We start from the raw sequence: 18,339 nt of genomic DNA, 5'->3' as shown, positions 1-18,339 counted from the left end.
AAAATCTTTAAATTCGTTCTAATTAGATAATATGTTAAAATGTTAATATACATAAAAGAACAAGTTGAATATTCTAAGCCGATGCTGATCTGTTTTTAATAAAATGTGAATATAATAGCGGCATTACGATAACATTTAAACTATTGCGTATAATATTTTACATCGTATAAAGTGAAAAACAACTAACAAAGTAAAAGAGATATTACTAGAAAAAATACAAAAAAAAAAATATGAGTAATGATATTAATATGCAATGATAATGTATAATAATGTATACGCTTATATAATTCTTAACTATCATCACCTTCACCTTGATTCTAATTATTTCCTATTATTAGAATTTTATTAAATAATATAATTTATAAAATAATTTTTCAAACTATTAAGGTCTAAAAAAAAAGAAAAAACGAAAAATATAAAACATTATAAACATTAATCAAATTAAAAAATTAATTCTTTAAAGAATAAAAAAAAAAAATTTGTGTTAAAATGAATTATTCATTTCAAAATAAGTGCCGATCGAAAAATTTTAATTCTATAATTTTTTTATTACTATACAATGTACTATTATATTGACATATATGTAAAACAAAAAATACATTAATACAAAGATATGATAAATGTTAAATAAATCATTCCATTCGAACTTCAAAAAATTTGCCTACACTCATTTTATCGAAATTTTTCTATTATGAATCTCTTGTCATTTTTTATTGTCAAGGCAACGATATAATCAACCAAAATATTCATTTGTTTTACCAAAATATCTTTCAACCGTGTTATCCTTTGAACAAGTTTTTATAGGTATCTACAAGGATTGATTTCCCTCATCGCGATCCGAAATTTCTTAATCGCTGTATAAGAACATCTAAGATTAAAGTTACATATGTAAGCATCTTAGTGAAGTCAAAAGATATCAGAAACGTCGAAGACGTGATTTCACAAAAAGGACCTGGACCTGCAGATACGAAAACCGCTTCAGCCGTGGATCGCATAAACGAGGGTAGTCAAACGGCGGTGTCGAAACCCCGGAAATCGCGTCGCAAGAAGACAAAAAACGCTACAGCCAATTCCAAGGTTTTTTCTTAGATTTTAAGATTATTTTTAATTTTTGATTTTAATTATTTTTTTTATTAAATTTCATTTCTTTTTTTAAAAAATATTAAAAAATTTATTTTTAAAATTATAAATCATTTCCAAAATTAATGAAAATTGAAGAATTTCTATATTTTTTTTATTATTAATTAATTAATTAATAAAATTTTTTTAATAATTTTTATCATATAATATTAATTAAAGGCAAAAGCAATGACAACTCCTTGCGGCGAATATCGGAAGGAGATCCAAAAATGTAACGTTCAAACAGGAACACAAGCGGTAAATCAACAACCATGTTCCATACCAGCAATTCAAAGTCAAAATACCTCAACAGCACCGATGCGACCGAGATCTCTTTATACAGCGCATAGTTATCACGCACAAACAGATGAAACTAATTTCCAGGTACTTTACCTAATTAGTACAATTACCACTTGTCATAGTTGAAAGTAATTCATTCTTTCCTTTAGCGATACAGTGAATTTCCCAAATACTTTGAAGCACCGCCATCGGAACAATGGGGTGGATTAGCCGGTGCAACAGCATTTTCTAATTCAACAGCATTGTGGCGACAACCACGAAATTCTAAAACTATTGCACCATACTATGAAGAAACATGTATCTACGCAGAAAACTGGAGAGAGCACGATACTGATGCCGCTATTGTAACTACACCACATGGTACAATTTCATTGAGACTTCACAACAGAATTCGGGTTGATATGACGATCGATCGAGCAGTTAGAGTAATTAATTTTAAGGTATCTTCTTTTTTTTCTATTTTATAACAAGATTCCTGTCTCAAATAAATTTTAATATCATAATTAAAATGTCTTTGTAAAAACAGCATAATATATGAATTCATAATAATACAACAATATAAATGGTAAATAATTTCTAATACTTACATGATTATTATCTGAATTGCATTTATCGTCAGCGTAGAATAACATTGTACTATCGTTGAGCGGTTCTGGAGCAGCTGCAGCATTACTCCATCCAAATGGAAGAATATATCAATATGGATCACGAGTTGAAATCCTGGCCCATGATGCCCACGGCAATAACAAGTCAGTGGTATCTGTATCATCATTAAAGTATCATTAACAAGTAATATTATCCTTCATCAGATACGCAAAGATGTGGTATAAAGGGGTGAGCTTTACTTCAGAACAATGTGCTCTAGTTTATTTAGTTGATACGGCGGGAACAAGAACAACTACGGATTCATTTTCAGATATGAGTCAGGTATGAAAAATAGAAATTTTTTGTAAATTAAAAATAATTATACTAAAATATTGTTTTGCTCTTTAACTTTTAGGACTTTTCTCTTAGTGTTTTTTACTCTCGTTCCCGGCACGGTCCAGCATGTTTGCAAGAAGCTACGGCAGCTTTAGGTGCCGCTCAATACTGGTTAACTAATGAAGGTGTAGAAAATTGGATCATTAATAATGTTAGAGTTTCGCAAACACCTGATGGTCTTGTCAGGTAATTTTATTTATAAGAATAAATATAAAAAATATTTAATTATATTAATAAGAATATGAATTATTTCTTTATTAGGATTGCTCGAAATAGTAACAAATATCAATTACGAACATCACCTAGTAATGGTACAGCTTCGTTAACGACTCCATTTTTACATTGTACTGCATCTCTTGGTCAAACATCTCATCTTTTTGTGCGACGCGGTGAACGACGCATGCATTATGACGGAACTAGTTTTATTGTACGAAACGCGGGTCATAGTGCTGGATTCGACGACAACAATCAATTGAAAGTTTATTAAGAAAATTTAACATGAACTTATTACCGTAAGCTTTATAAATGTTTATTGGCGGCAATAATAAGACTTATTCAGTATATAGATTTAATTTTAATGCCGTAAATATACATAAAGCTACATAAAAATGAAAAGTTACATCTTTGAAAATTAGTCTCTGATAAAGTAACTTATTCACGAAATCTATAATACATTTTACTCAGTTTTTAAGTTTAGAAATTTAATTCCATTTTAAAGATGTTTAGTCATTTAATTGAATTGTCTTCACTTAAAGCATGTGAAAAACATAGCTACAATAAGATAGAGTACAATGTATTCTACGAAAGTTTTCTTTAAATTTAAAATGATTAATATTTCCACTCACTTGTTCCTTATACTTATTTTGTACAATTTCCAATAAAAGACAATTTAAGAAATATTATTTACTTATTATAGACATATATATAATTTATCTATTATAAAATTTATTGTTATAATACACTTACGGATAATATATATATTTTTGTTTTTGTTTTTATTATTAATCAAAATCTTCAGATGAATTAGAATCATAATCATCAGGTTCAAATACTTCATCTTCATCAGATTCATTTGATTCTATTTGAAAATCATAATCAATTAATGGTCGCATTTTACGTTTGGAAGTTCCTTTTCTAAAATATTAAAGCATAATATAATTTAAAAATAACAATATATAATATAATCTAAAAAAACAACAATATAAACAAATCATAAATATATTAATTATAATTACATACAAATTTACATACAATTGGGTTTTTTTATGTGTTCCCTTTGAAGTAGAAGAACTACATGCTTTTTCAGAATCAAACATACTTTTTATTTGTTGATTTCTCTTCTGTTCTTCAAACTTTTGAATATCATTAATAATTTCTTCAGCTATATTTGAATTGAATAAATTTAGACTAGTACCTGAATCATTCTTTAATTTTAATAATTGTTTATTTTCTTCATAAACTTTACTAATTTCATTTATTTTTGATAACATTTGATGCTTGTCAGTTAAATCTTTTAATATTGGTAATACAGAATACGGATTAAAACATTGTGCATTCTTTACACGATATTGTTTTTCCAATCCAAACTGGAAACAATAAATTATATATAATATTTTTATTTATATATAATGTAATACATATTAAAATTAAAAGATTCTCATTATATATACCTCTGAATCAAAAATACAAAAGTGAAATGCATTGTCTACAATTAGTTTACATAATATATAATTAGCATCTAAGTGTTCTGCTTCTTTTATTTCTGCATGAAGTTCCATAATATTTTGCCAGTCATCTAATTTAACTCTAATTTTAAACTGATCTACTGGCATTTTATAATATATTCCATATAAAAGATATAATCCTCCAATACGTTCTTTAAATCGAGGAGGTAAAAGAAGAAATTGTTTACATATATTCAATGTTTCTTCACAGAATTCTAATAATTCTAAAAAAGTTGGACGACCTCTGAAAATATAAAAAAAATAAATATTATATTTTAAATTCATCATTTATTTAAATAATTACAGTTTTTTAAATTTTAGAAATATTTATTATAGTAAAAAAAACTATAATTAAATTTAATAAAATTTTATTTTAACTTACGTAAAAACCAGTGAAAATCTCATCGTTTTCCAAATTTCACAAAAAGTTTGAAATCTAATGTCATCTGCTTTCTCAAAACGAGCAATTAATTGTTCACAATCTTCTTTGAAGCCGCTTAAAATCAATGATTTACTTGTTGTCATTTTTGGATATTGACACCTCTTAATGTATTAATTATAGCACTAACGAATTTCTTAAAAATATAAATTATTATTTTAGTCTTCTTTAACATAAAATTATTAAAATTAACAATTTTTTTATTAAGTTTGTATTTATAAGCATTTCGTTGACATAATACACATTCTATATGACATATTACGACATCTATGAATGAAATCTATGAATAAAATTTATATTAAAAGGCGGTTTATTTAAAATGATGTAAAATGAAAATAATTTCTAATACATTTAACAATATTATAACAAAATTATAAAATTAATTAAATATCATTTATTATAAATTTATTAATAAATAATCTCAAATAATTCATACTCTCAAATATTCTAACAATTTATAAAAATTTAGAATCTTTTAGAATTTATAATTTTAATTCGGAATTATTTTAATATCAAAAAACGTAAAATATTGCATGTATTTTCAAATGTTAATTTTCAACACTAATTAGTGCAATTAATTTACTATTTCAAAATTGTTTATTTTCTTTATTATAATATATATATGATGTATTTATATGTATTAATGTATATATATTTATGAATATATAAATAATTAAAAACATTCAAAATATTCATTTATTAATTTTTTTCAGCAATAAAGCAATTAAAAATATTTAATAAATATTAAATATTTATCACTGCACATATTATTTGGAAGTTGAAGTTCTATGGCGTAATGCGTTTAGGATCCCGAGGAAACATTGAAACTTTTCTTATATTGTCTAAACCAAGATATAACATAACAACACGTTCCATTCCAATTCCACCACCAGCATGAGGAGGGCAACCATATTTGAATGCATCAATATATGATTTTATCTTTTCTAAGTCTATAATTTAAAAAAATATTTATATATTTCATTATAATTATAAATGTATAAAAATCTGAAATATAATTACCAATTCCGTGATATTTTGCACGTTCTGTAAGAAGTTCAGGATCATGAATACGTTGTGCACCAGAAATAATTTCTTCACCACGCATAAACATATCATAAGAATTTGATAACTTCTGCAATAAAGCATATAATGTACATGTATTTAACATAATATTGCGACAAATTGAATGAACTTACAGGATTATTTGGATCTGGCATTGTATAAAACGGCCTTACTATCAATGGATACTTATCCAAGATGTAAAAATCTGTATCATACTAAATAAAAGAAATAAAAGAGTAAGAAATAAAAGAAATAAAAAAATAAATTTAAATCTGTAAATATCTTGAAGAAAAACCCACTTTTGCTTTAACAAGTTTTCCTAATAATTTTTCATCTGGTGTAGAAAGATCATCTTCTTCGCCCAAAATTACGCCAGCTTCCGCTAATAATTCAATAGCATCACTATATTCTAATTTTAAAGGTGGATCTAAAAATTTAAATGGTTCCACATTATATTGTTGACGTACAGCCTCGATTTCAGCAGCATAACTGAAGTTAAATTTTATAAAATTAATGTTATATATATTAAAAAAAGATATCTTTTATATTTATTAATAACTTTTACCAACTTGTTACGAAGACCTTTAAATATTTCTACAAATAACTGTCCAATAGTTTCAACTACTTCATGATAATGATATTTAAATGCCATTTCTAAATCAAGACCGACGAATTCTGTTAAATGTCTATGTGTATTAGAATCTTCAGCTCTAAAAACTATATAATTATATGTAATAAGATGTTTTTAAAAAATTAAATTTAAATTATATTTCTGAAATTAAAAACCACCTGCTCCTACAGTAAAAACTTTATCAAAATCAGCTGCTATTGCCATTTGTTTATAAAGTTGTGGAGATTGTGCTAAATAAGCATTTCCTTTAAAATATGATACTGTAAATACATTTGCACCACCTTCACTTGCTGCAGATATTATTTTCGGTGTATGAATTTCAACAAATCCCTATAAATAAAATTTATGAATAAATTTCTACATTACAATTATAATTTTACTGATAACTTACTTTATTTGTAAGTATATCTCTAAATAATTTACAAATAGCTGCTTCCACTCGATATATAGCTTGATTTGCTGGAGTTCTAAGGTCTAAAACCCTATTATCTAATCTGGTATCTTGATTCACTTTTATATTCAAAATATTGTCATCAACTTCTTCTTTTATTGGTCTTGAAGCATCTTCAATTTGTAAAGGTAATTGTGGTTTCGCACTACTTATTACAAAAGCTTTTTCAATATGAATTTCTACATCTTTTTGAGTACACGATTCAATTTGAGAAGAGACACATTTTACAACTGCTTCAATATCCACAATAGATTCTTTAGTAATACTAAAAAACAATATTGTGAAATACAAAAAAATATAAGTTTACTAATAAATTGTGTCACTTACTTAGATATAAATTTAATCATTTGTTTGCTAACTTTATTATTAACTGCTGCTAAACCTTGTATTGTATAAGATTGTTGTCTTAAAACAATAAAACATTGTTTACCTATTAAAAACATATATAAATATAAATATAAAAATATAAAAAATATATAATAATAAATATCACACACACACACACACATATTCAATTTTATTTTTAAATAATATACCTTTAGCACGACTTGTATGTAAACGTCCTCTTAACCAAACATTCTGGTTTTCTAAATTAGGATTTAAATCTTTAATATCAATAAATTTTCTTTCTGTATATTTTTCTTTACTTTGTATTAATCCTGTTTCTCCATATTTTCCAATTGATATATCTTCTTCTTGAACGATATTTGATTGAGCTTGCTGTATATAATTCAAAAAATTTTTTATCAAAAATTAATTTTAATATTTTATATAGAAAATTATTTTTTAATTAAAATAAATAAAAATTTGACTTACAATTTGAGTTTTACGTTCAGCTTTTTTTATTGCTTTTTCTGCTTCTTTTTGTTGTTTTTTAAGAGCCTTCTTAGAAAGCTCATCACTTAAAAATAAATAAATATAATAAAATATAAATATAATTTTATAATAATATATAATTTAAAAAATTAATTCATTTACCTTCCTGTAGTTGAATTAATAGATTTATCTTCCTTCATCTACAAAAATGATGCAATAATATTACTTTAATAAAATCTAAATTTATTATAAATTATTCGATAAAGAAAAAAATATATAAATATAAAAAAATGATTATTTAATAAATATAGAAATATAAAAATAAAGATTAATTTAAAAAAATTTTGAAAATACACACCTTTTGGTTTAATTAAACTTGAAAATTGTATCTATGTAATTGCTGACAATGCTCTTCTTATCGTATATGAATAGAGGTTATCTATATTAGTTATAATTTATCTAAAAATTTGCCGGAAGTACAATTCGCAATTTTCAAGTGTATTCTGAAATAATCTACTCTTATTATTAATCTTTCTGAAATTAATCTATTTATTCTTTTAATAACTTCTTATTGATTTTTCTGAAATTAATCTATTCTTTTTATTAAAAAAAAAAAAAGAGGACATATTACACGATAAAATAGTTCATTTACACAAATTTTTATATTATAAAAATTTTATTATAAATAATCTTATGAATATCATAAATTCGAATTTTATTTAAAGATAAAAGAAGAATAAAATAAGGATAAAGGAATAAACTGTAAATTAAACTTTATTTCGATAATTATATGGATAATTTGTAATAATTTATTATTAAAAAATTATTAAGATATCTTCACGAATTCCCTTAATATAATATAAAAAAAATTTTATCTATTGACGATAGTAATAAGATTTAAGGGTAAGGAATATTAGAGATAGATGAGCTCGCATCGCAAAATCTCTTCCGAAATATAAAATTAAATTTAAATTTGAATTCAAGAAACAATCATCTTTGCTCCATCATCTGCAGAATCCAACAGAATAGATATTTGTTCTTCTGAAGAGGGTACAGAAGATTTAATTAACGGTTTTTCATTGATTTTCACTGTTGTTTGTTGCTCAGACGTTAAATGTTTCACCGCGCTTTGCATTGTATCATTCCAGTTTTCCCAGCTCATCATCCTTTTATCACCTGAAAAAACAGGAGCTCGAGATTTGCGAGCGAGCATCATCTTATCACAGGACATAAAAACAATAACAAGACTAGCTGCAATTTTTATATCTACAATCATCTAATGATTCTTATTAACAATCTTTTTTGGTATCTACATATATAATATTTTGAAAATTACTTTACACCATATAATTAGTATGAAAAATTTTATGCTGTTTTTATTTCTTACTTTTTAGTTTATCTGAGGAATCATCGAATGATGGATCTTGAATATTTAACATCAAACCATTTCCGCTAAGATATAAACGGTTTGGAGAGTTTGCAATCTAAAAAAAAAAAAAAATACTCATTATATAATTCTATGATAATTTATTACGACAAAAATAAAATTTTTTTTGCAATTACCGTACGAGAAATATTTTGTGCTGCACGAATTTTTCGTAATTTTAAATAACCTGGATTTTGACTAAGAGCTAAGCCAAGGTACACAGAAGTTAAGGATATTTGTTTAAAAAATAATAAAAAAATTATATAGATATATACATTCCCAAAAATATTGGAATATCTGAAATATTTTTATGTCATATTTTCAACCATATTTTTATGGCAAGTAACCAAAGCTACTATCATGATTCTATTAGTCTATGTACTGTATGATTAGTTGTTTTTTGTTAGTAACTTGTTAGCCTTAATGAAAATTTTTATAAAAGAAAATATTGTTTCAAATTCTCAAGAATCAAATGTTCCAAAATTTTTTAAACATCTTATATATATATATTATTATAAATATACATATTATTTATATTATTCTTTAAAGGATATCATTTTAGCAGCTTCTGCTTCACCCTCTGCTTGAACAATTTTTTGTTGTTTTTCTTGTTTTGCTTTCTCTACAAAGAATGCTGCTCTTTGTGCCTCTTGTTGAGCAACTTGTTTTGATTCTACAGCAGCAGTATATTCTTTACCAAAACTTAATTCAGTTATTGATACATCATCTAAAACAATGTTGAAATCTCTAGCACGTTCAGTTAATTCTTTTCTTACTAAATTTGACACCTGCTGCCTTTGTGTAATTAGTTGAGATGCATTAAACTTTGCAACAACTGATTTTAGTACTTCATTACAAATACTTGGTAAAACCTAAAAAATAATCATATTTTTATAGCAATAATAAATTTTTAAATTGAAATTTTAAAATTAAAATTTATGCATATATTTTATATTATATATAAAATTTTGTTTAACCTTTTCATCATAATCAAGACCTAACTGACGATACATTGTAGGTAAACTTTGTGCATCAGGACGAGAAAGCACACGAAGAGAAATATTGACCATTTGTAAATCTTTGGATCCTGTAGGTGAAGATAATTTTCTAGGCCTACTTCTAATATCATAAATAATTGGCCAATGAAACCATGGAATACGAAAATGAAGACCTTCAGTTAAAATATCTTGTTGAATTCCTCCTAAACGTGAGAATATAATTGCTCTATGACCAGCTTCCACTAAAACAATGATAAAATTAATGAAAAAAATTTCTGCTTTAAATTATTAATTTATAGCAATCCATTTATACTCATAATAATATATATATATATATTTATTTATAATAAATATCAATCTGATAGAAATATGTAGATCAAACCTGTGTACATAGATTTCCAAACGCCATAACCCGTTACGCCGACCGCTGCAAGGCATGTAGCAGCAACAGATACTCCATTAGGAGCTTTAGGCAATTTAAATTCATTCATTTCAGTTTATAATATTTTTTACTACAATTATATTTATATATCTTTTTCTAATTTAATAATTTTTAATAAATATTATTCTTCAAATCAATGTAAAATGTAACAAGAAGCTTCGTAAAACGGAAGGCATGAACCGGTAAAGAATTAAATAGTCACAACGAAGAACGTTACTACGGAAGTATAAAAGGAAGTATAAGAAACTATAAGATGGCTATACTATATATAATTTATTCTAATTAAAGACTTATTTTCAAGTAACGATGATTTAAAAAATGTTTTTATTTATTATAATAAAAATTTAAAAAAAGTAAATACGTTTCTTATTTTTTTAATCTCTTTTCTTATTAGAACATTTAACAATAGAAAATAAAAGTAATAGAAATATAAAAATCATATATAAGTTATATAATTTTAATTCAAAATAATCTTCTTAATTTTTATTTGATCGAATTATTTCATAATTTCGTTAAAATAAAGTAATAAAAAAAAATATTATAAAAAGATATTTTAAGATATCTATAATATGTTTATTTAAAATTACGATATAGTCACAAAAACATGGCGCTGTGTTATATGAGGTAATAAAGTATTACTTAATGTTTTTTATCATATTTTATTTTAACTAATAATATTAATATTAAAAATTGACTTTATTTAGATTGCTTTCTCGAAGAAGCATTGATCCTTGTACTTTTCGGAATTTTTACACTTGCAGGTAATTTATTACATAATGCGTAACCTTCATTTTATTTGAATGTTATTTATGTCAACTTATTATAAATTAAAATAATTTCTTAGCTCACGAAATATCGCTGTCTCGAAACCTTTATTTAAAGAAACTACAATTTGCGAAACTCATGATGAGAAGAATTTGCGCCTCAAGAGACCTTTGTCACCACATTTGACTATTTACCAAATTCAATTAACAGCATTTCTTTCAATTACACATCGTACAACAGGCATGATATTATCAAGTTATGCTATGTTATTTGGTATAGGTAAGATTATTATTTATTTTTACATAAAATAAAGAAAAAATAAATTTAATAATTTTTATTGTCATTATAGGAACATTACTCATCCCAGGAGGTATTCCTTGTCTCATAGAAATAATCACAGAATTAGGTTTATCTGCTCCTGTTCTTTTTGTAGGAAAAACTTTACTTGCTTTACCTGCTACATATCATACATTTAATGGATTGCGTCACTTGGTAACTTTCATAGAAATTATTACTATATTTATTAGAGAAAATACATATTTTTGACTAAAGTTTCTTTTTATTGTTAAAATTTGCAGGCTTGGGATTTGGGAATGTTCCTCACAATTAAGGAAGTATATAGTACTGGTTATGCAGTGATTGCACTATCAGCAATTTCTGCTATTGCTCTTGCTGCTATATAAATTTAGATAATTATATTATGTTGTGATATAACTTCTATCAAAAATTAATTGTATTATTAGATCAATAATAATCTATCTTGTACTTTGCGCAAATTATATTAAATTTATAACAAAAACAGAACTAGATGCTATTAGTAATTAATAGATATTATTAATAATTAATTTTTAATAGTAATGTAAACAAATTTAAAAATGTCAATTTATTTAACAATTATATTTATATTTGAATAATTATATTTTAATATAATATAATATGCGAATATGTTAATAAATATATCATACAAAACCTTCAAGAGATGAATCAATAAATTTTTTATAAATTGCCATAAATCGCGCAACAAATGCTTCTAAATGAAAAATTGGTTTTGACCCTTTGTGCATTCTATGTTCATATTCTGCTGCAACTGTTGCAATTTCAATTTTTAACTGAAGATCACAATTTTTTATACATTCTTGTAAAAGACCTTTAAATATCAAGTCACATGGAATTGCATGAGTTAATAATTCATAAAGTCTATCCCTTATTGCAAGAAGTTTCTTTGGACTTTGTTCACTGACCATCATATTTGCTGTATTACGAATATATATTTGCCAGTCTGGTTCTGTAATATTTTGATCTGCAGTAAATGGATATCTAAAAATGAAAAATTAATATTTAAATTATTGTAATTAGATTTGTAGAATCAATCAAGAATATCAATCTTTTAATGTTCTTACTGTTCAACTTTACAAGCTTCAAGCATTAATATAGCTCGTCTAAGATTTCTACCACTAGTTTCTGCTAATCTTGTAGCCAGTTCATCTGGTAATGTTAAACCTTCACGTTTACAAATTGTATGCAAAATATCTTTTATATTTTTTATTGATGGTGCTGGAACTCTAATTCCTAAACATCGTGATCTAATGGCTGGCAATACACGAGATGTTGAATTTGCACAAAGTATTAATCTACATGTAGCAACATATTTCTCCATAGTTCTTCGAAGAGCATGTTGTGCATCTTTTGTCAGCTGATCCACATTTGTGAGTAATACCACTAATAAATTATATCATAATATCATAATAAATTATTAAGAAATATATAAAACTAGATAATCAATAATTACTAAAATTAAAAAATTTACCTTTAAATTCTTTTTGGCCATTTGGATCTATCTGATGTGTTTGAGCTGTTGTTTTTACTAAATCCATTACTACAACTCTATCATATATGCCAACATCACTTGGATTTACTTCAATATGATAATTACTGCTTATTGTTGAAATTTCTAATTTTTTCTTAGAAGGCGTCTAAAACCAATAATAATTTATTTTTTATTGAAATTAAATTAAATATATAAAAATATATTTTATACTTCAAATGTCATTGTTTCCATTCTTAATCTCTCAGTTCCACTTCCATATAATTCTTTTATAATACACATTATACGAGTCTTTTTTCCTGCCCCTGATGGTCCATAAACTAATAAATGTGGAAAATCTCCTTTTTGTATCTAAAATTATAGAATAAATTTATTTGTGAATAGAAATAAATTTCATTTATATTTAATAAGGAATGAAACAAATAATCATATAATTTTGGCATAACCTATCTTTTATTATATATATTTTAAGTCAAGATTACCATGTTTTTTAAATAATTTGCTTGTTCTTTATGATAATCCAACTTTCCGAGTGTTGTTGGACGATATTTATCCACCCAAAGACTCATATTTGCTTGAAAAATGCATAAAATAAATATTATTTAAATCTTTATTAAATTTATAATTTAATAAATTATTTAAATTATTTAAATATCATATTATAATAAATTATAATCATACTTCAAATATTGAACTTATTTAATAATGTTTTCTTTTATTTATCTATATATTTACAGTTATATGTAATTTAAAAGTATTACTAGTATTTATCGTTTTCTAAGGTATCGAATTCAAAAACGCGCGAAATTATAATCACATCAATCATAGATAAGGTATTTAATAGATCTCATAATCATTTTATAAAATTTGATTTCGATCTTATTTAGAAGGATATATATTATTCATGATATAAAAATATTTTTTAATATATTTATATTATATTTTCAAAAATTTTATAAATATATATTTATATTTATATTTGTAAAATATATATATAATCAATTAAATAAATAAATATATTTCATATTTTAATTTTAATTTATTTTAATTTTAATTTTTAATAACTTTTATATTTTATTGTACAATATATGTTTATTCTTAATAAAAAATTAACACACTTTGGTAAACATTATAAAAAAAAAAATCAATATTATCGACAATAAAATTACAAGATTAGTTTTTATAAAAATGAAATTACATATGAAATATAATATGCTATATACTTATTCATTATATTTAAAAGATAATTACTAATAATGGCAGTGTGAAAATGTTATTTTAATGAATATGCATTAACAATAAACATAAAATAACGAAAATTATTATGATATAAATCAAAGCAAACTTAAATATAAAATAAATGCAAGTTAAACAAATTTTATATAAAATTAAATTTGTTAAACAAAATACAATGAATTTGATTTTGGATTGAAATTTAAAAAAAAAAAATAGATTTTTAAATATTTAGAAATAAAGTTAATGTAAACTAATAGAAGATAGAATAGAATTTTTCAGACTTCATTATCACATATTTTCAACGATATGTACAAGATACACAATACATATATATTATGTTAATATTTTAAGTATGTAGTGCATGTAAATGCACTTAATTCACAGAATTATTTTGATAATATAGAAAATATATAATCTTATCTCAAGTAATAATTTCGTGAAATTTGTAACAATTTCTAAATACATTTTCTTAAATTACAAATACATTTTCTTAAAAACATGCAAGTAATATATGAATTGCATGATTTATAATTGTAATACTTTGGATAAATGTATTGTCCAATTCTTTTTCGTGCTAAATATATACAAATAATATTTAAATTATTAATTAAACTTATAGTTAAGTTTGTTGAAAATTATATGGCCAGTGAATAAAACAATTAATGTATACATGTAATACAAAAGTAAAAGATCTGACTTACGTTGTAAATTTCTACTTGATGTGCAAATTGCACATATAATTCTACATGAAATGTTTAATTGCTTACTATATTAAAAATAAAAAGTATTATAATCGATATCGCAAAGTATATCGAATAACACATGTTTATACCCAAACACCATGTGGATTCTTGCTTGTAGGTACTGCAGTCTCCAATTGCCTTGGTGAACCTATCATTTTACGTGTACTGCCGGGTTTGTGGGCACCTATCAAATGAACATATTATATAATATTTAATATATAATTAAATAAAATTTTTAATTATATTTTAATTCAAATTTTAAATACCTTCAAATAATGATTTTACTTGTTCATCTTGACAAGCAACAGCAAGACTTTGTAAATTAGCTTCTTTCATATCCGCTACTAATCGTTCTACTTGTAATTTTTTCTCAACAATTGCAGATTCTAAACTTACTACTTCAAGCTTTAATGTTTCTGCACATTGTGAAGCTAACTCAGCGGAACGTTTAGCTTGTTCTACTTCATTTTGAAGATGTTCAACTTCGGTAATGATTTTACGTTCCATTATTTGTCTTTCATCTGTTTCACGACTTATATTGTGTTGTTCTATAGCAAGTTCTTCCATAACTAATCTATAATACAAAATAATAATAATAATAATAATTTTAATATTGTATTACATTAAAATATTTAAACTTAATAAATTTTTACCTGATTTTGTTTTTACATTGAAGTAATTCTGTTTCACAATTTGCCAGTTTTGATCTTAGTAATGTAATTTCTGATTTTAATGTTTTTTCTTGTTGTCTAACTATTTCACTTTCTTCCTCAACATGTGCTAATTCTTTTAACTATAAAAACAATAAATATAATTACAATTTTATTAATTAATAATAAATGTATAAAATATATACCTGTTCTTCAATAAGACGTCCCGTAGTTTCCATACGATTTACTTCTTGAGAAATAAAATCTATCTGATGCATCTGTTCTCTATTTTTAGTTTCCCAATATAATATTTCAGCATCAAACTAAAAGATAAATATTGGAATGTATCTTAAATTTTTTTTTATAAATTTATAAATATATATGAATTTATAACTTTATACTTTAGTAAGATCTGCTTGTTGAGCATTAATAGTATCACGTTGTTTATTGACTAGTCTTATAAGTTCAACATAGCGTTGAGTGTAAGCAACAGTAACCATATTTTGAGTTTGACCAGATAATTGATTTACAGATTGAGTTTGTCCTTTTGTTTCTTGAAATTCCTAAACATACATTAATAATATTGATAACGAGAATTATATTGTAATATTATTTTTATATTAATTTATTCCTTTAATTTTCTCTCTCATTCACTTTCTCTTTATCAAAATAATATAAGAAATAATATATGAAAAATATAAGAAATATTTTGTGTGTGTGTATGTGCACGCGCATGTGTGTACGTATTTTATATTTAAAAAATATATTTATCTGTAGAACCTGAATAAGATTTCTCTTTAGTTTGACAGAATTACTGGAAGATGGTTGATCTTCTTTATGAACATGAGGACTTCCAATATTTGTACTAGATTGAAAATGTGATCTTCCAGGACTATTTAAATTAGGTGGTGGAGGATCTCTGTATGGAGGTAAAGTTCTTAAAGGTGGTGAAGCTGGACCTGGAGGATCTCTATATGGGGGAACTTCACGCACTTTCTTTTGTGATAAATGTGTGTTACTTTCACTGCTAGTAGCATGGGTAGGCGACTGAGCTGGTTTTTGTATATTTTTTTTTATATTTAATTCCTTATTTTTTAAATGCAATGTAGGTTGAACTATGGCAACATTTTCCATTTGAATCTGAAATATATATATGTAAAATATGACAAGATATTGTATAAATGATGTTGAAAATATATCCCATAATTTAAATATTATTTACTTCTGTATTATTTTCCATAACATGTCCATGTAATCCTCCAAATGTTAATGATTTTCTGATATCACGATTTCTGTCAAGGCATCCTTGTAAGTCATCAAATTCAGAATTTGGAATTACAGTATTCTTGGTATCATCTTGTCCATTATTAGTTGTAATATGTTCTGTAGTAGGACTCATTATACCATTTGAACGTGTACCATGGTTTAAACGAGTTCCTAATGAGCTAGAAGCCTTATTATTTTCCGGAGTAGAACGTCTTAATATTAACTGAACCTCTGAAGAATATTCTCCCCATTTCACTAAAATCTTAATAAAAAAACAATAAATTATTCTGTATTCTTAATAATGAATCTTTAATGACTTATTTCATCATATTAATCACCTTTAAAGGATTTTCATATGGAGCTAAGAGACGTTCATTTGTTCTCCATCTTTCTACTAAAGTGAATCTACCTGTTTGTCCTGTTGCATGGGCTAGAGCATATACTACATCCTAAAAATTAAATTTTATTATATAAATTATATTGTATCAAATCATTAAATTTATAAATTATAAATTATAAAATTCAATATTTAAAATTATGAGATTATTATAATATTATATTAATTATATAATATAATATTAATTATATATATATTAATATTAAATTTAAATATTTAAATAGACATTACTAACCTGACATGTAGTAGTTTCTGTAACACCACATACAATACGTTGTATTCCTTCTACCCATACTTTTAACTCCATAACGTCACCAATTTAGAATTTCAAGATTAAACTTTTGCATTGCAAAATTTTATCCCTAAAAAATTAAAAAATTATTTAAACTTATTTAAATTATAACATTAAATGAATGTTCCTTGTAATAAGATAATCAATAATTATGTATTTACTGACATACGTTTATATTTAAATTTCATCAAACAATCATGCTTGATAAAGTTTAAATAATATTATAATAATTAGACAATTCGTTGTCTATAACCTTAATCATATAATTATCAAAATGACAGATTTACATCCATGTTAATATAGAATATAGATAAACTTTCCTGTAATTTTCCCTGTAGCAGTTTTGCCAGTTATTAAAAAGTTAAGTTTTCGTAACTAGTAATTAAATATGTTTTAATAAATAAATATATATTTATTGTATATTTTATTTTTTAACAGTTTATAATATTTAATATCAAATAATAAGAAAATATTAATATGAATCATTCAATAATCTAAAATACACAAAATTCTAATTTTATTTTGTTACAAAAGAAGAAGTTATAGAATATATTAATTATAACACAAACAAGATATAGAATAGATCTAATACATTTAATATATTTTTTATTCAGTTTTGAAAACACTAGAATCCCTTTATCATTTTAATGTCATTTTCAATATTACCAATTGAAATCAATAACATTAGTAATGATTAAAATTGGAATTTCAATTATTAAATAAATAAAAAAATAAAACAAATATTCTGTTCTACTGTAATTGAATAAAATTGGAAA

The 18,339-nt window shown here is 24.1% G+C and overlaps 7 protein-coding genes across 11 annotated transcripts; 2 read left to right on the top strand and 5 right to left on the bottom strand.

Moving 5' to 3' along the window:
* Positions 1-1,308: 1,308 nt before the first annotated feature.
* LOC108001024 (uncharacterized) lies at positions 1,309-3,378 on the top strand. The gene is made up of 6 exons (XM_017061815.3): positions 1,309-1,503; positions 1,569-1,859; positions 2,044-2,168; positions 2,229-2,346; positions 2,420-2,586; positions 2,662-3,378. The coding sequence occupies exons 1-6, from the start codon at positions 1,309-1,311 to the stop codon at positions 2,885-2,887; spliced, it is 1,122 nt and encodes a 373-aa protein (XP_016917304.1). The 3' UTR covers positions 2,888-3,378.
* Positions 2,955-4,856, bottom strand: LOC108001025 (snRNA-activating protein complex subunit 1). Its single transcript, XM_062084784.1, has 4 exons — positions 4,507-4,856; positions 4,071-4,368; positions 3,652-3,986; positions 2,955-3,534 (listed from the first exon to the last, which is right to left on the bottom strand). Exons 1-4 carry the CDS (start codon positions 4,647-4,649, stop codon positions 3,402-3,404), a joined length of 909 nt encoding a protein of 302 aa, XP_061940768.1. The 5' UTR covers positions 4,650-4,856; the 3' UTR covers positions 2,955-3,401.
* Positions 4,857-5,236: 380 nt separating this feature from the next.
* Positions 5,237-8,141, bottom strand: LOC108000956 (aspartate--tRNA ligase, cytoplasmic). The gene is made up of 12 exons (XM_062084767.1): positions 7,882-8,141; positions 7,686-7,723; positions 7,524-7,608; positions 7,244-7,427; positions 7,035-7,137; positions 6,648-6,972; positions 6,415-6,586; positions 6,195-6,342; positions 5,925-6,114; positions 5,760-5,840; positions 5,584-5,695; positions 5,237-5,513 (listed from the first exon to the last, which is right to left on the bottom strand). Exons 2-12 carry the CDS (start codon positions 7,721-7,723, stop codon positions 5,350-5,352), a joined length of 1,602 nt encoding a protein of 533 aa, XP_061940751.1. The 5' UTR covers positions 7,882-8,141; the 3' UTR covers positions 5,237-5,349.
* Positions 8,142-8,279: 138 nt separating this feature from the next.
* LOC133665641 (prohibitin-2-like) lies at positions 8,280-10,472 on the bottom strand. Its single transcript, XM_062084781.1, has 6 exons — positions 10,330-10,472; positions 9,927-10,189; positions 9,504-9,821; positions 9,087-9,164; positions 8,911-9,007; positions 8,280-8,699 (listed from the first exon to the last, which is right to left on the bottom strand). The coding sequence occupies exons 1-6, from the start codon at positions 10,436-10,438 to the stop codon at positions 8,503-8,505; spliced, it is 1,062 nt and encodes a 353-aa protein (XP_061940765.1). The 5' UTR covers positions 10,439-10,472; the 3' UTR covers positions 8,280-8,502.
* Positions 10,473-10,575: 103 nt separating this feature from the next.
* Positions 10,576-12,130, top strand: LOC108000961 (succinate dehydrogenase cytochrome b560 subunit, mitochondrial). Its single transcript, XM_017061688.3, has 5 exons — positions 10,576-11,013; positions 11,094-11,150; positions 11,234-11,433; positions 11,504-11,646; positions 11,733-12,130. Exons 1-5 carry the CDS (start codon positions 10,994-10,996, stop codon positions 11,835-11,837), a joined length of 525 nt encoding a protein of 174 aa, XP_016917177.1. The 5' UTR covers positions 10,576-10,993; the 3' UTR covers positions 11,838-12,130.
* On the bottom strand, positions 12,023-13,804 carry LOC108000960 (replication factor C subunit 3). 3 transcript variants are annotated; one of them, XM_017061686.3, is made up of 6 exons: positions 13,715-13,804; positions 13,462-13,553; positions 13,193-13,330; positions 12,962-13,127; positions 12,555-12,873; positions 12,023-12,471 (listed from the first exon to the last, which is right to left on the bottom strand). In XM_017061686.3, exons 2-6 carry the CDS (start codon positions 13,546-13,548, stop codon positions 12,114-12,116), a joined length of 1,068 nt encoding a protein of 355 aa, XP_016917175.1. In that variant the 5' UTR covers positions 13,549-13,553; positions 13,715-13,804; the 3' UTR covers positions 12,023-12,113. The 3 variants fall into 3 exon arrangements, with proteins under 3 accessions (XP_016917175.1, XP_016917173.1, XP_016917174.1); XM_017061684.3 differs by having other exon boundaries at positions 13,661-13,800; XM_017061685.3 differs by lacking the exon at positions 13,715-13,804 and having other exon boundaries at positions 13,462-13,602.
* On the bottom strand, positions 13,459-17,887 carry LOC108000962 (ras association domain-containing protein 8). 3 transcript variants are annotated; one of them, XM_028668304.2, is made up of 10 exons: positions 17,729-17,866; positions 17,507-17,633; positions 17,213-17,323; positions 16,831-17,136; positions 16,389-16,748; positions 16,010-16,171; positions 15,815-15,931; positions 15,612-15,751; positions 15,225-15,532; positions 13,459-15,142 (listed from the first exon to the last, which is right to left on the bottom strand). In XM_028668304.2, the coding sequence occupies exons 2-10, from the start codon at positions 17,576-17,578 to the stop codon at positions 15,042-15,044; spliced, it is 1,677 nt and encodes a 558-aa protein (XP_028524105.1). In that variant the 5' UTR covers positions 17,579-17,633; positions 17,729-17,866; the 3' UTR covers positions 13,459-15,041. The 3 variants fall into 3 exon arrangements, with proteins under 3 accessions (XP_028524105.1, XP_016917178.1, XP_016917180.1); XM_017061689.3 differs by having other exon boundaries at positions 13,999-15,142; positions 17,733-17,887; XM_017061691.3 differs by having other exon boundaries at positions 13,999-15,142; positions 16,602-16,748; positions 17,733-17,887.
* Positions 17,888-18,339: the final 452 nt, after the last annotated feature.

The sequence above is a fragment of the Apis cerana genome, linkage group LG14, assembly GCF_029169275.1.
Source record: "Apis cerana isolate GH-2021 linkage group LG14, AcerK_1.0, whole genome shotgun sequence".
NCBI lineage: Eukaryota > Metazoa > Arthropoda > Insecta > Hymenoptera > Apidae > Apis > Apis cerana.
This window is presented reverse-complemented; position numbering and strand designations above follow the sequence as displayed.

What these genes read in the sequence shown, in the direction of transcription:
- LOC108001024 (XM_017061815.3), top strand. Translation starts at nt 1,309, where the DNA reads ATGACAACTCCTTGCGGCGAATATCGGAAGGAGATCCAAAAATGTAAC. An exon ending in TTAGAGTAATTAATTTTAAG is followed by an intron (nt 1,860 to 2,043) that starts GTATCTTCTTTT and finishes TCGTCAGCGTAG; the next exon opens with AATAACATTGTACTATCGTT. An exon ending in ACACCTGATGGTCTTGTCAG is followed by an intron (nt 2,587 to 2,661) that starts GTAATTTTATTT and finishes TTTCTTTATTAG; the next exon opens with GATTGCTCGAAATAGTAACA.
- LOC108001025 (XM_062084784.1), bottom strand. Translation starts at nt 4,649, where the DNA reads ATGACAACAAGTAAATCATTGATTTTAAGCGGCTTCAAAGAAGATTGT. An exon ending in AGATTTTCACTGGTTTTTAC is followed by an intron (nt 4,369 to 4,506) that starts GTAAGTTAAAAT and finishes TTATATTTTCAG; the next exon opens with AGGTCGTCCAACTTTTTTAG. An exon ending in TTTGTATTTTTGATTCAGAG is followed by an intron (nt 3,987 to 4,070) that starts GTATATATAATG and finishes TATTGTTTCCAG; the next exon opens with TTTGGATTGGAAAAACAATA.
- LOC108000956 (XM_062084767.1), bottom strand. Translation starts at nt 7,723, where the DNA reads ATGAAGGAAGATAAATCTATTAATTCAACTACAGGAAG. An exon ending in CTGAACGTAAAACTCAAATT is followed by an intron (nt 7,428 to 7,523) that starts GTAAGTCAAATT and finishes AATTATATACAG; the next exon opens with CAAGCTCAATCAAATATCGT. An exon ending in ACATACAAGTCGTGCTAAAG is followed by an intron (nt 7,138 to 7,243) that starts GTATATTATTTA and finishes TGTTTTTAATAG; the next exon opens with GTAAACAATGTTTTATTGTT.
- LOC133665641 (XM_062084781.1), bottom strand. Translation starts at nt 10,438, where the DNA reads ATGAATGAATTTAAATTGCCTAAAGCTCCTAATGGAGTATCTGTTGCT. An exon ending in TTGGAAATCTATGTACACAG is followed by an intron (nt 10,190 to 10,329) that starts GTTTGATCTACA and finishes TCATTGTTTTAG; the next exon opens with TGGAAGCTGGTCATAGAGCA. An exon ending in TTCCTCAGATAAACTAAAAA is followed by an intron (nt 8,700 to 8,910) that starts GTAAGAAATAAA and finishes CTGTTTTTTCAG; the next exon opens with GTGATAAAAGGATGATGAGC.
- LOC108000961 (XM_017061688.3), top strand. Translation starts at nt 10,994, where the DNA reads ATGGCGCTGTGTTATATGAG. An exon ending in CGGAATTTTTACACTTGCAG is followed by an intron (nt 11,151 to 11,233) that starts GTAATTTATTAC and finishes ATAATTTCTTAG; the next exon opens with CTCACGAAATATCGCTGTCT. An exon ending in TTAATGGATTGCGTCACTTG is followed by an intron (nt 11,647 to 11,732) that starts GTAACTTTCATA and finishes TAAAATTTGCAG; the next exon opens with GCTTGGGATTTGGGAATGTT.
- LOC108000960 (XM_017061686.3), bottom strand. Translation starts at nt 13,548, where the DNA reads ATGAGTCTTTGGGTGGATAAATATCGTCCAACAACACTCGGAAAGTTG. An exon ending in CAAATTATTTAAAAAACATG is followed by an intron (nt 13,331 to 13,461) that starts GTAATCTTGACT and finishes CTATAATTTTAG; the next exon opens with ATACAAAAAGGAGATTTTCC. An exon ending in GAAGCTTGTAAAGTTGAACA is followed by an intron (nt 12,472 to 12,554) that starts GTAAGAACATTA and finishes TTTCATTTTTAG; the next exon opens with ATATCCATTTACTGCAGATC.
- LOC108000962 (XM_017061689.3), bottom strand. Translation starts at nt 17,578, where the DNA reads ATGGAGTTAAAAGTATGGGTAGAAGGAATACAACGTATTGTATGTGGT. An exon ending in GACGTCTTATTGAAGAACAG is followed by an intron (nt 15,752 to 15,814) that starts GTATATATTTTA and finishes TTGTTTTTATAG; the next exon opens with TTAAAAGAATTAGCACATGT. An exon ending in CAATGTAAAAACAAAATCAG is followed by an intron (nt 15,533 to 15,611) that starts GTAAAAATTTAT and finishes TTTGTATTATAG; the next exon opens with ATTAGTTATGGAAGAACTTG.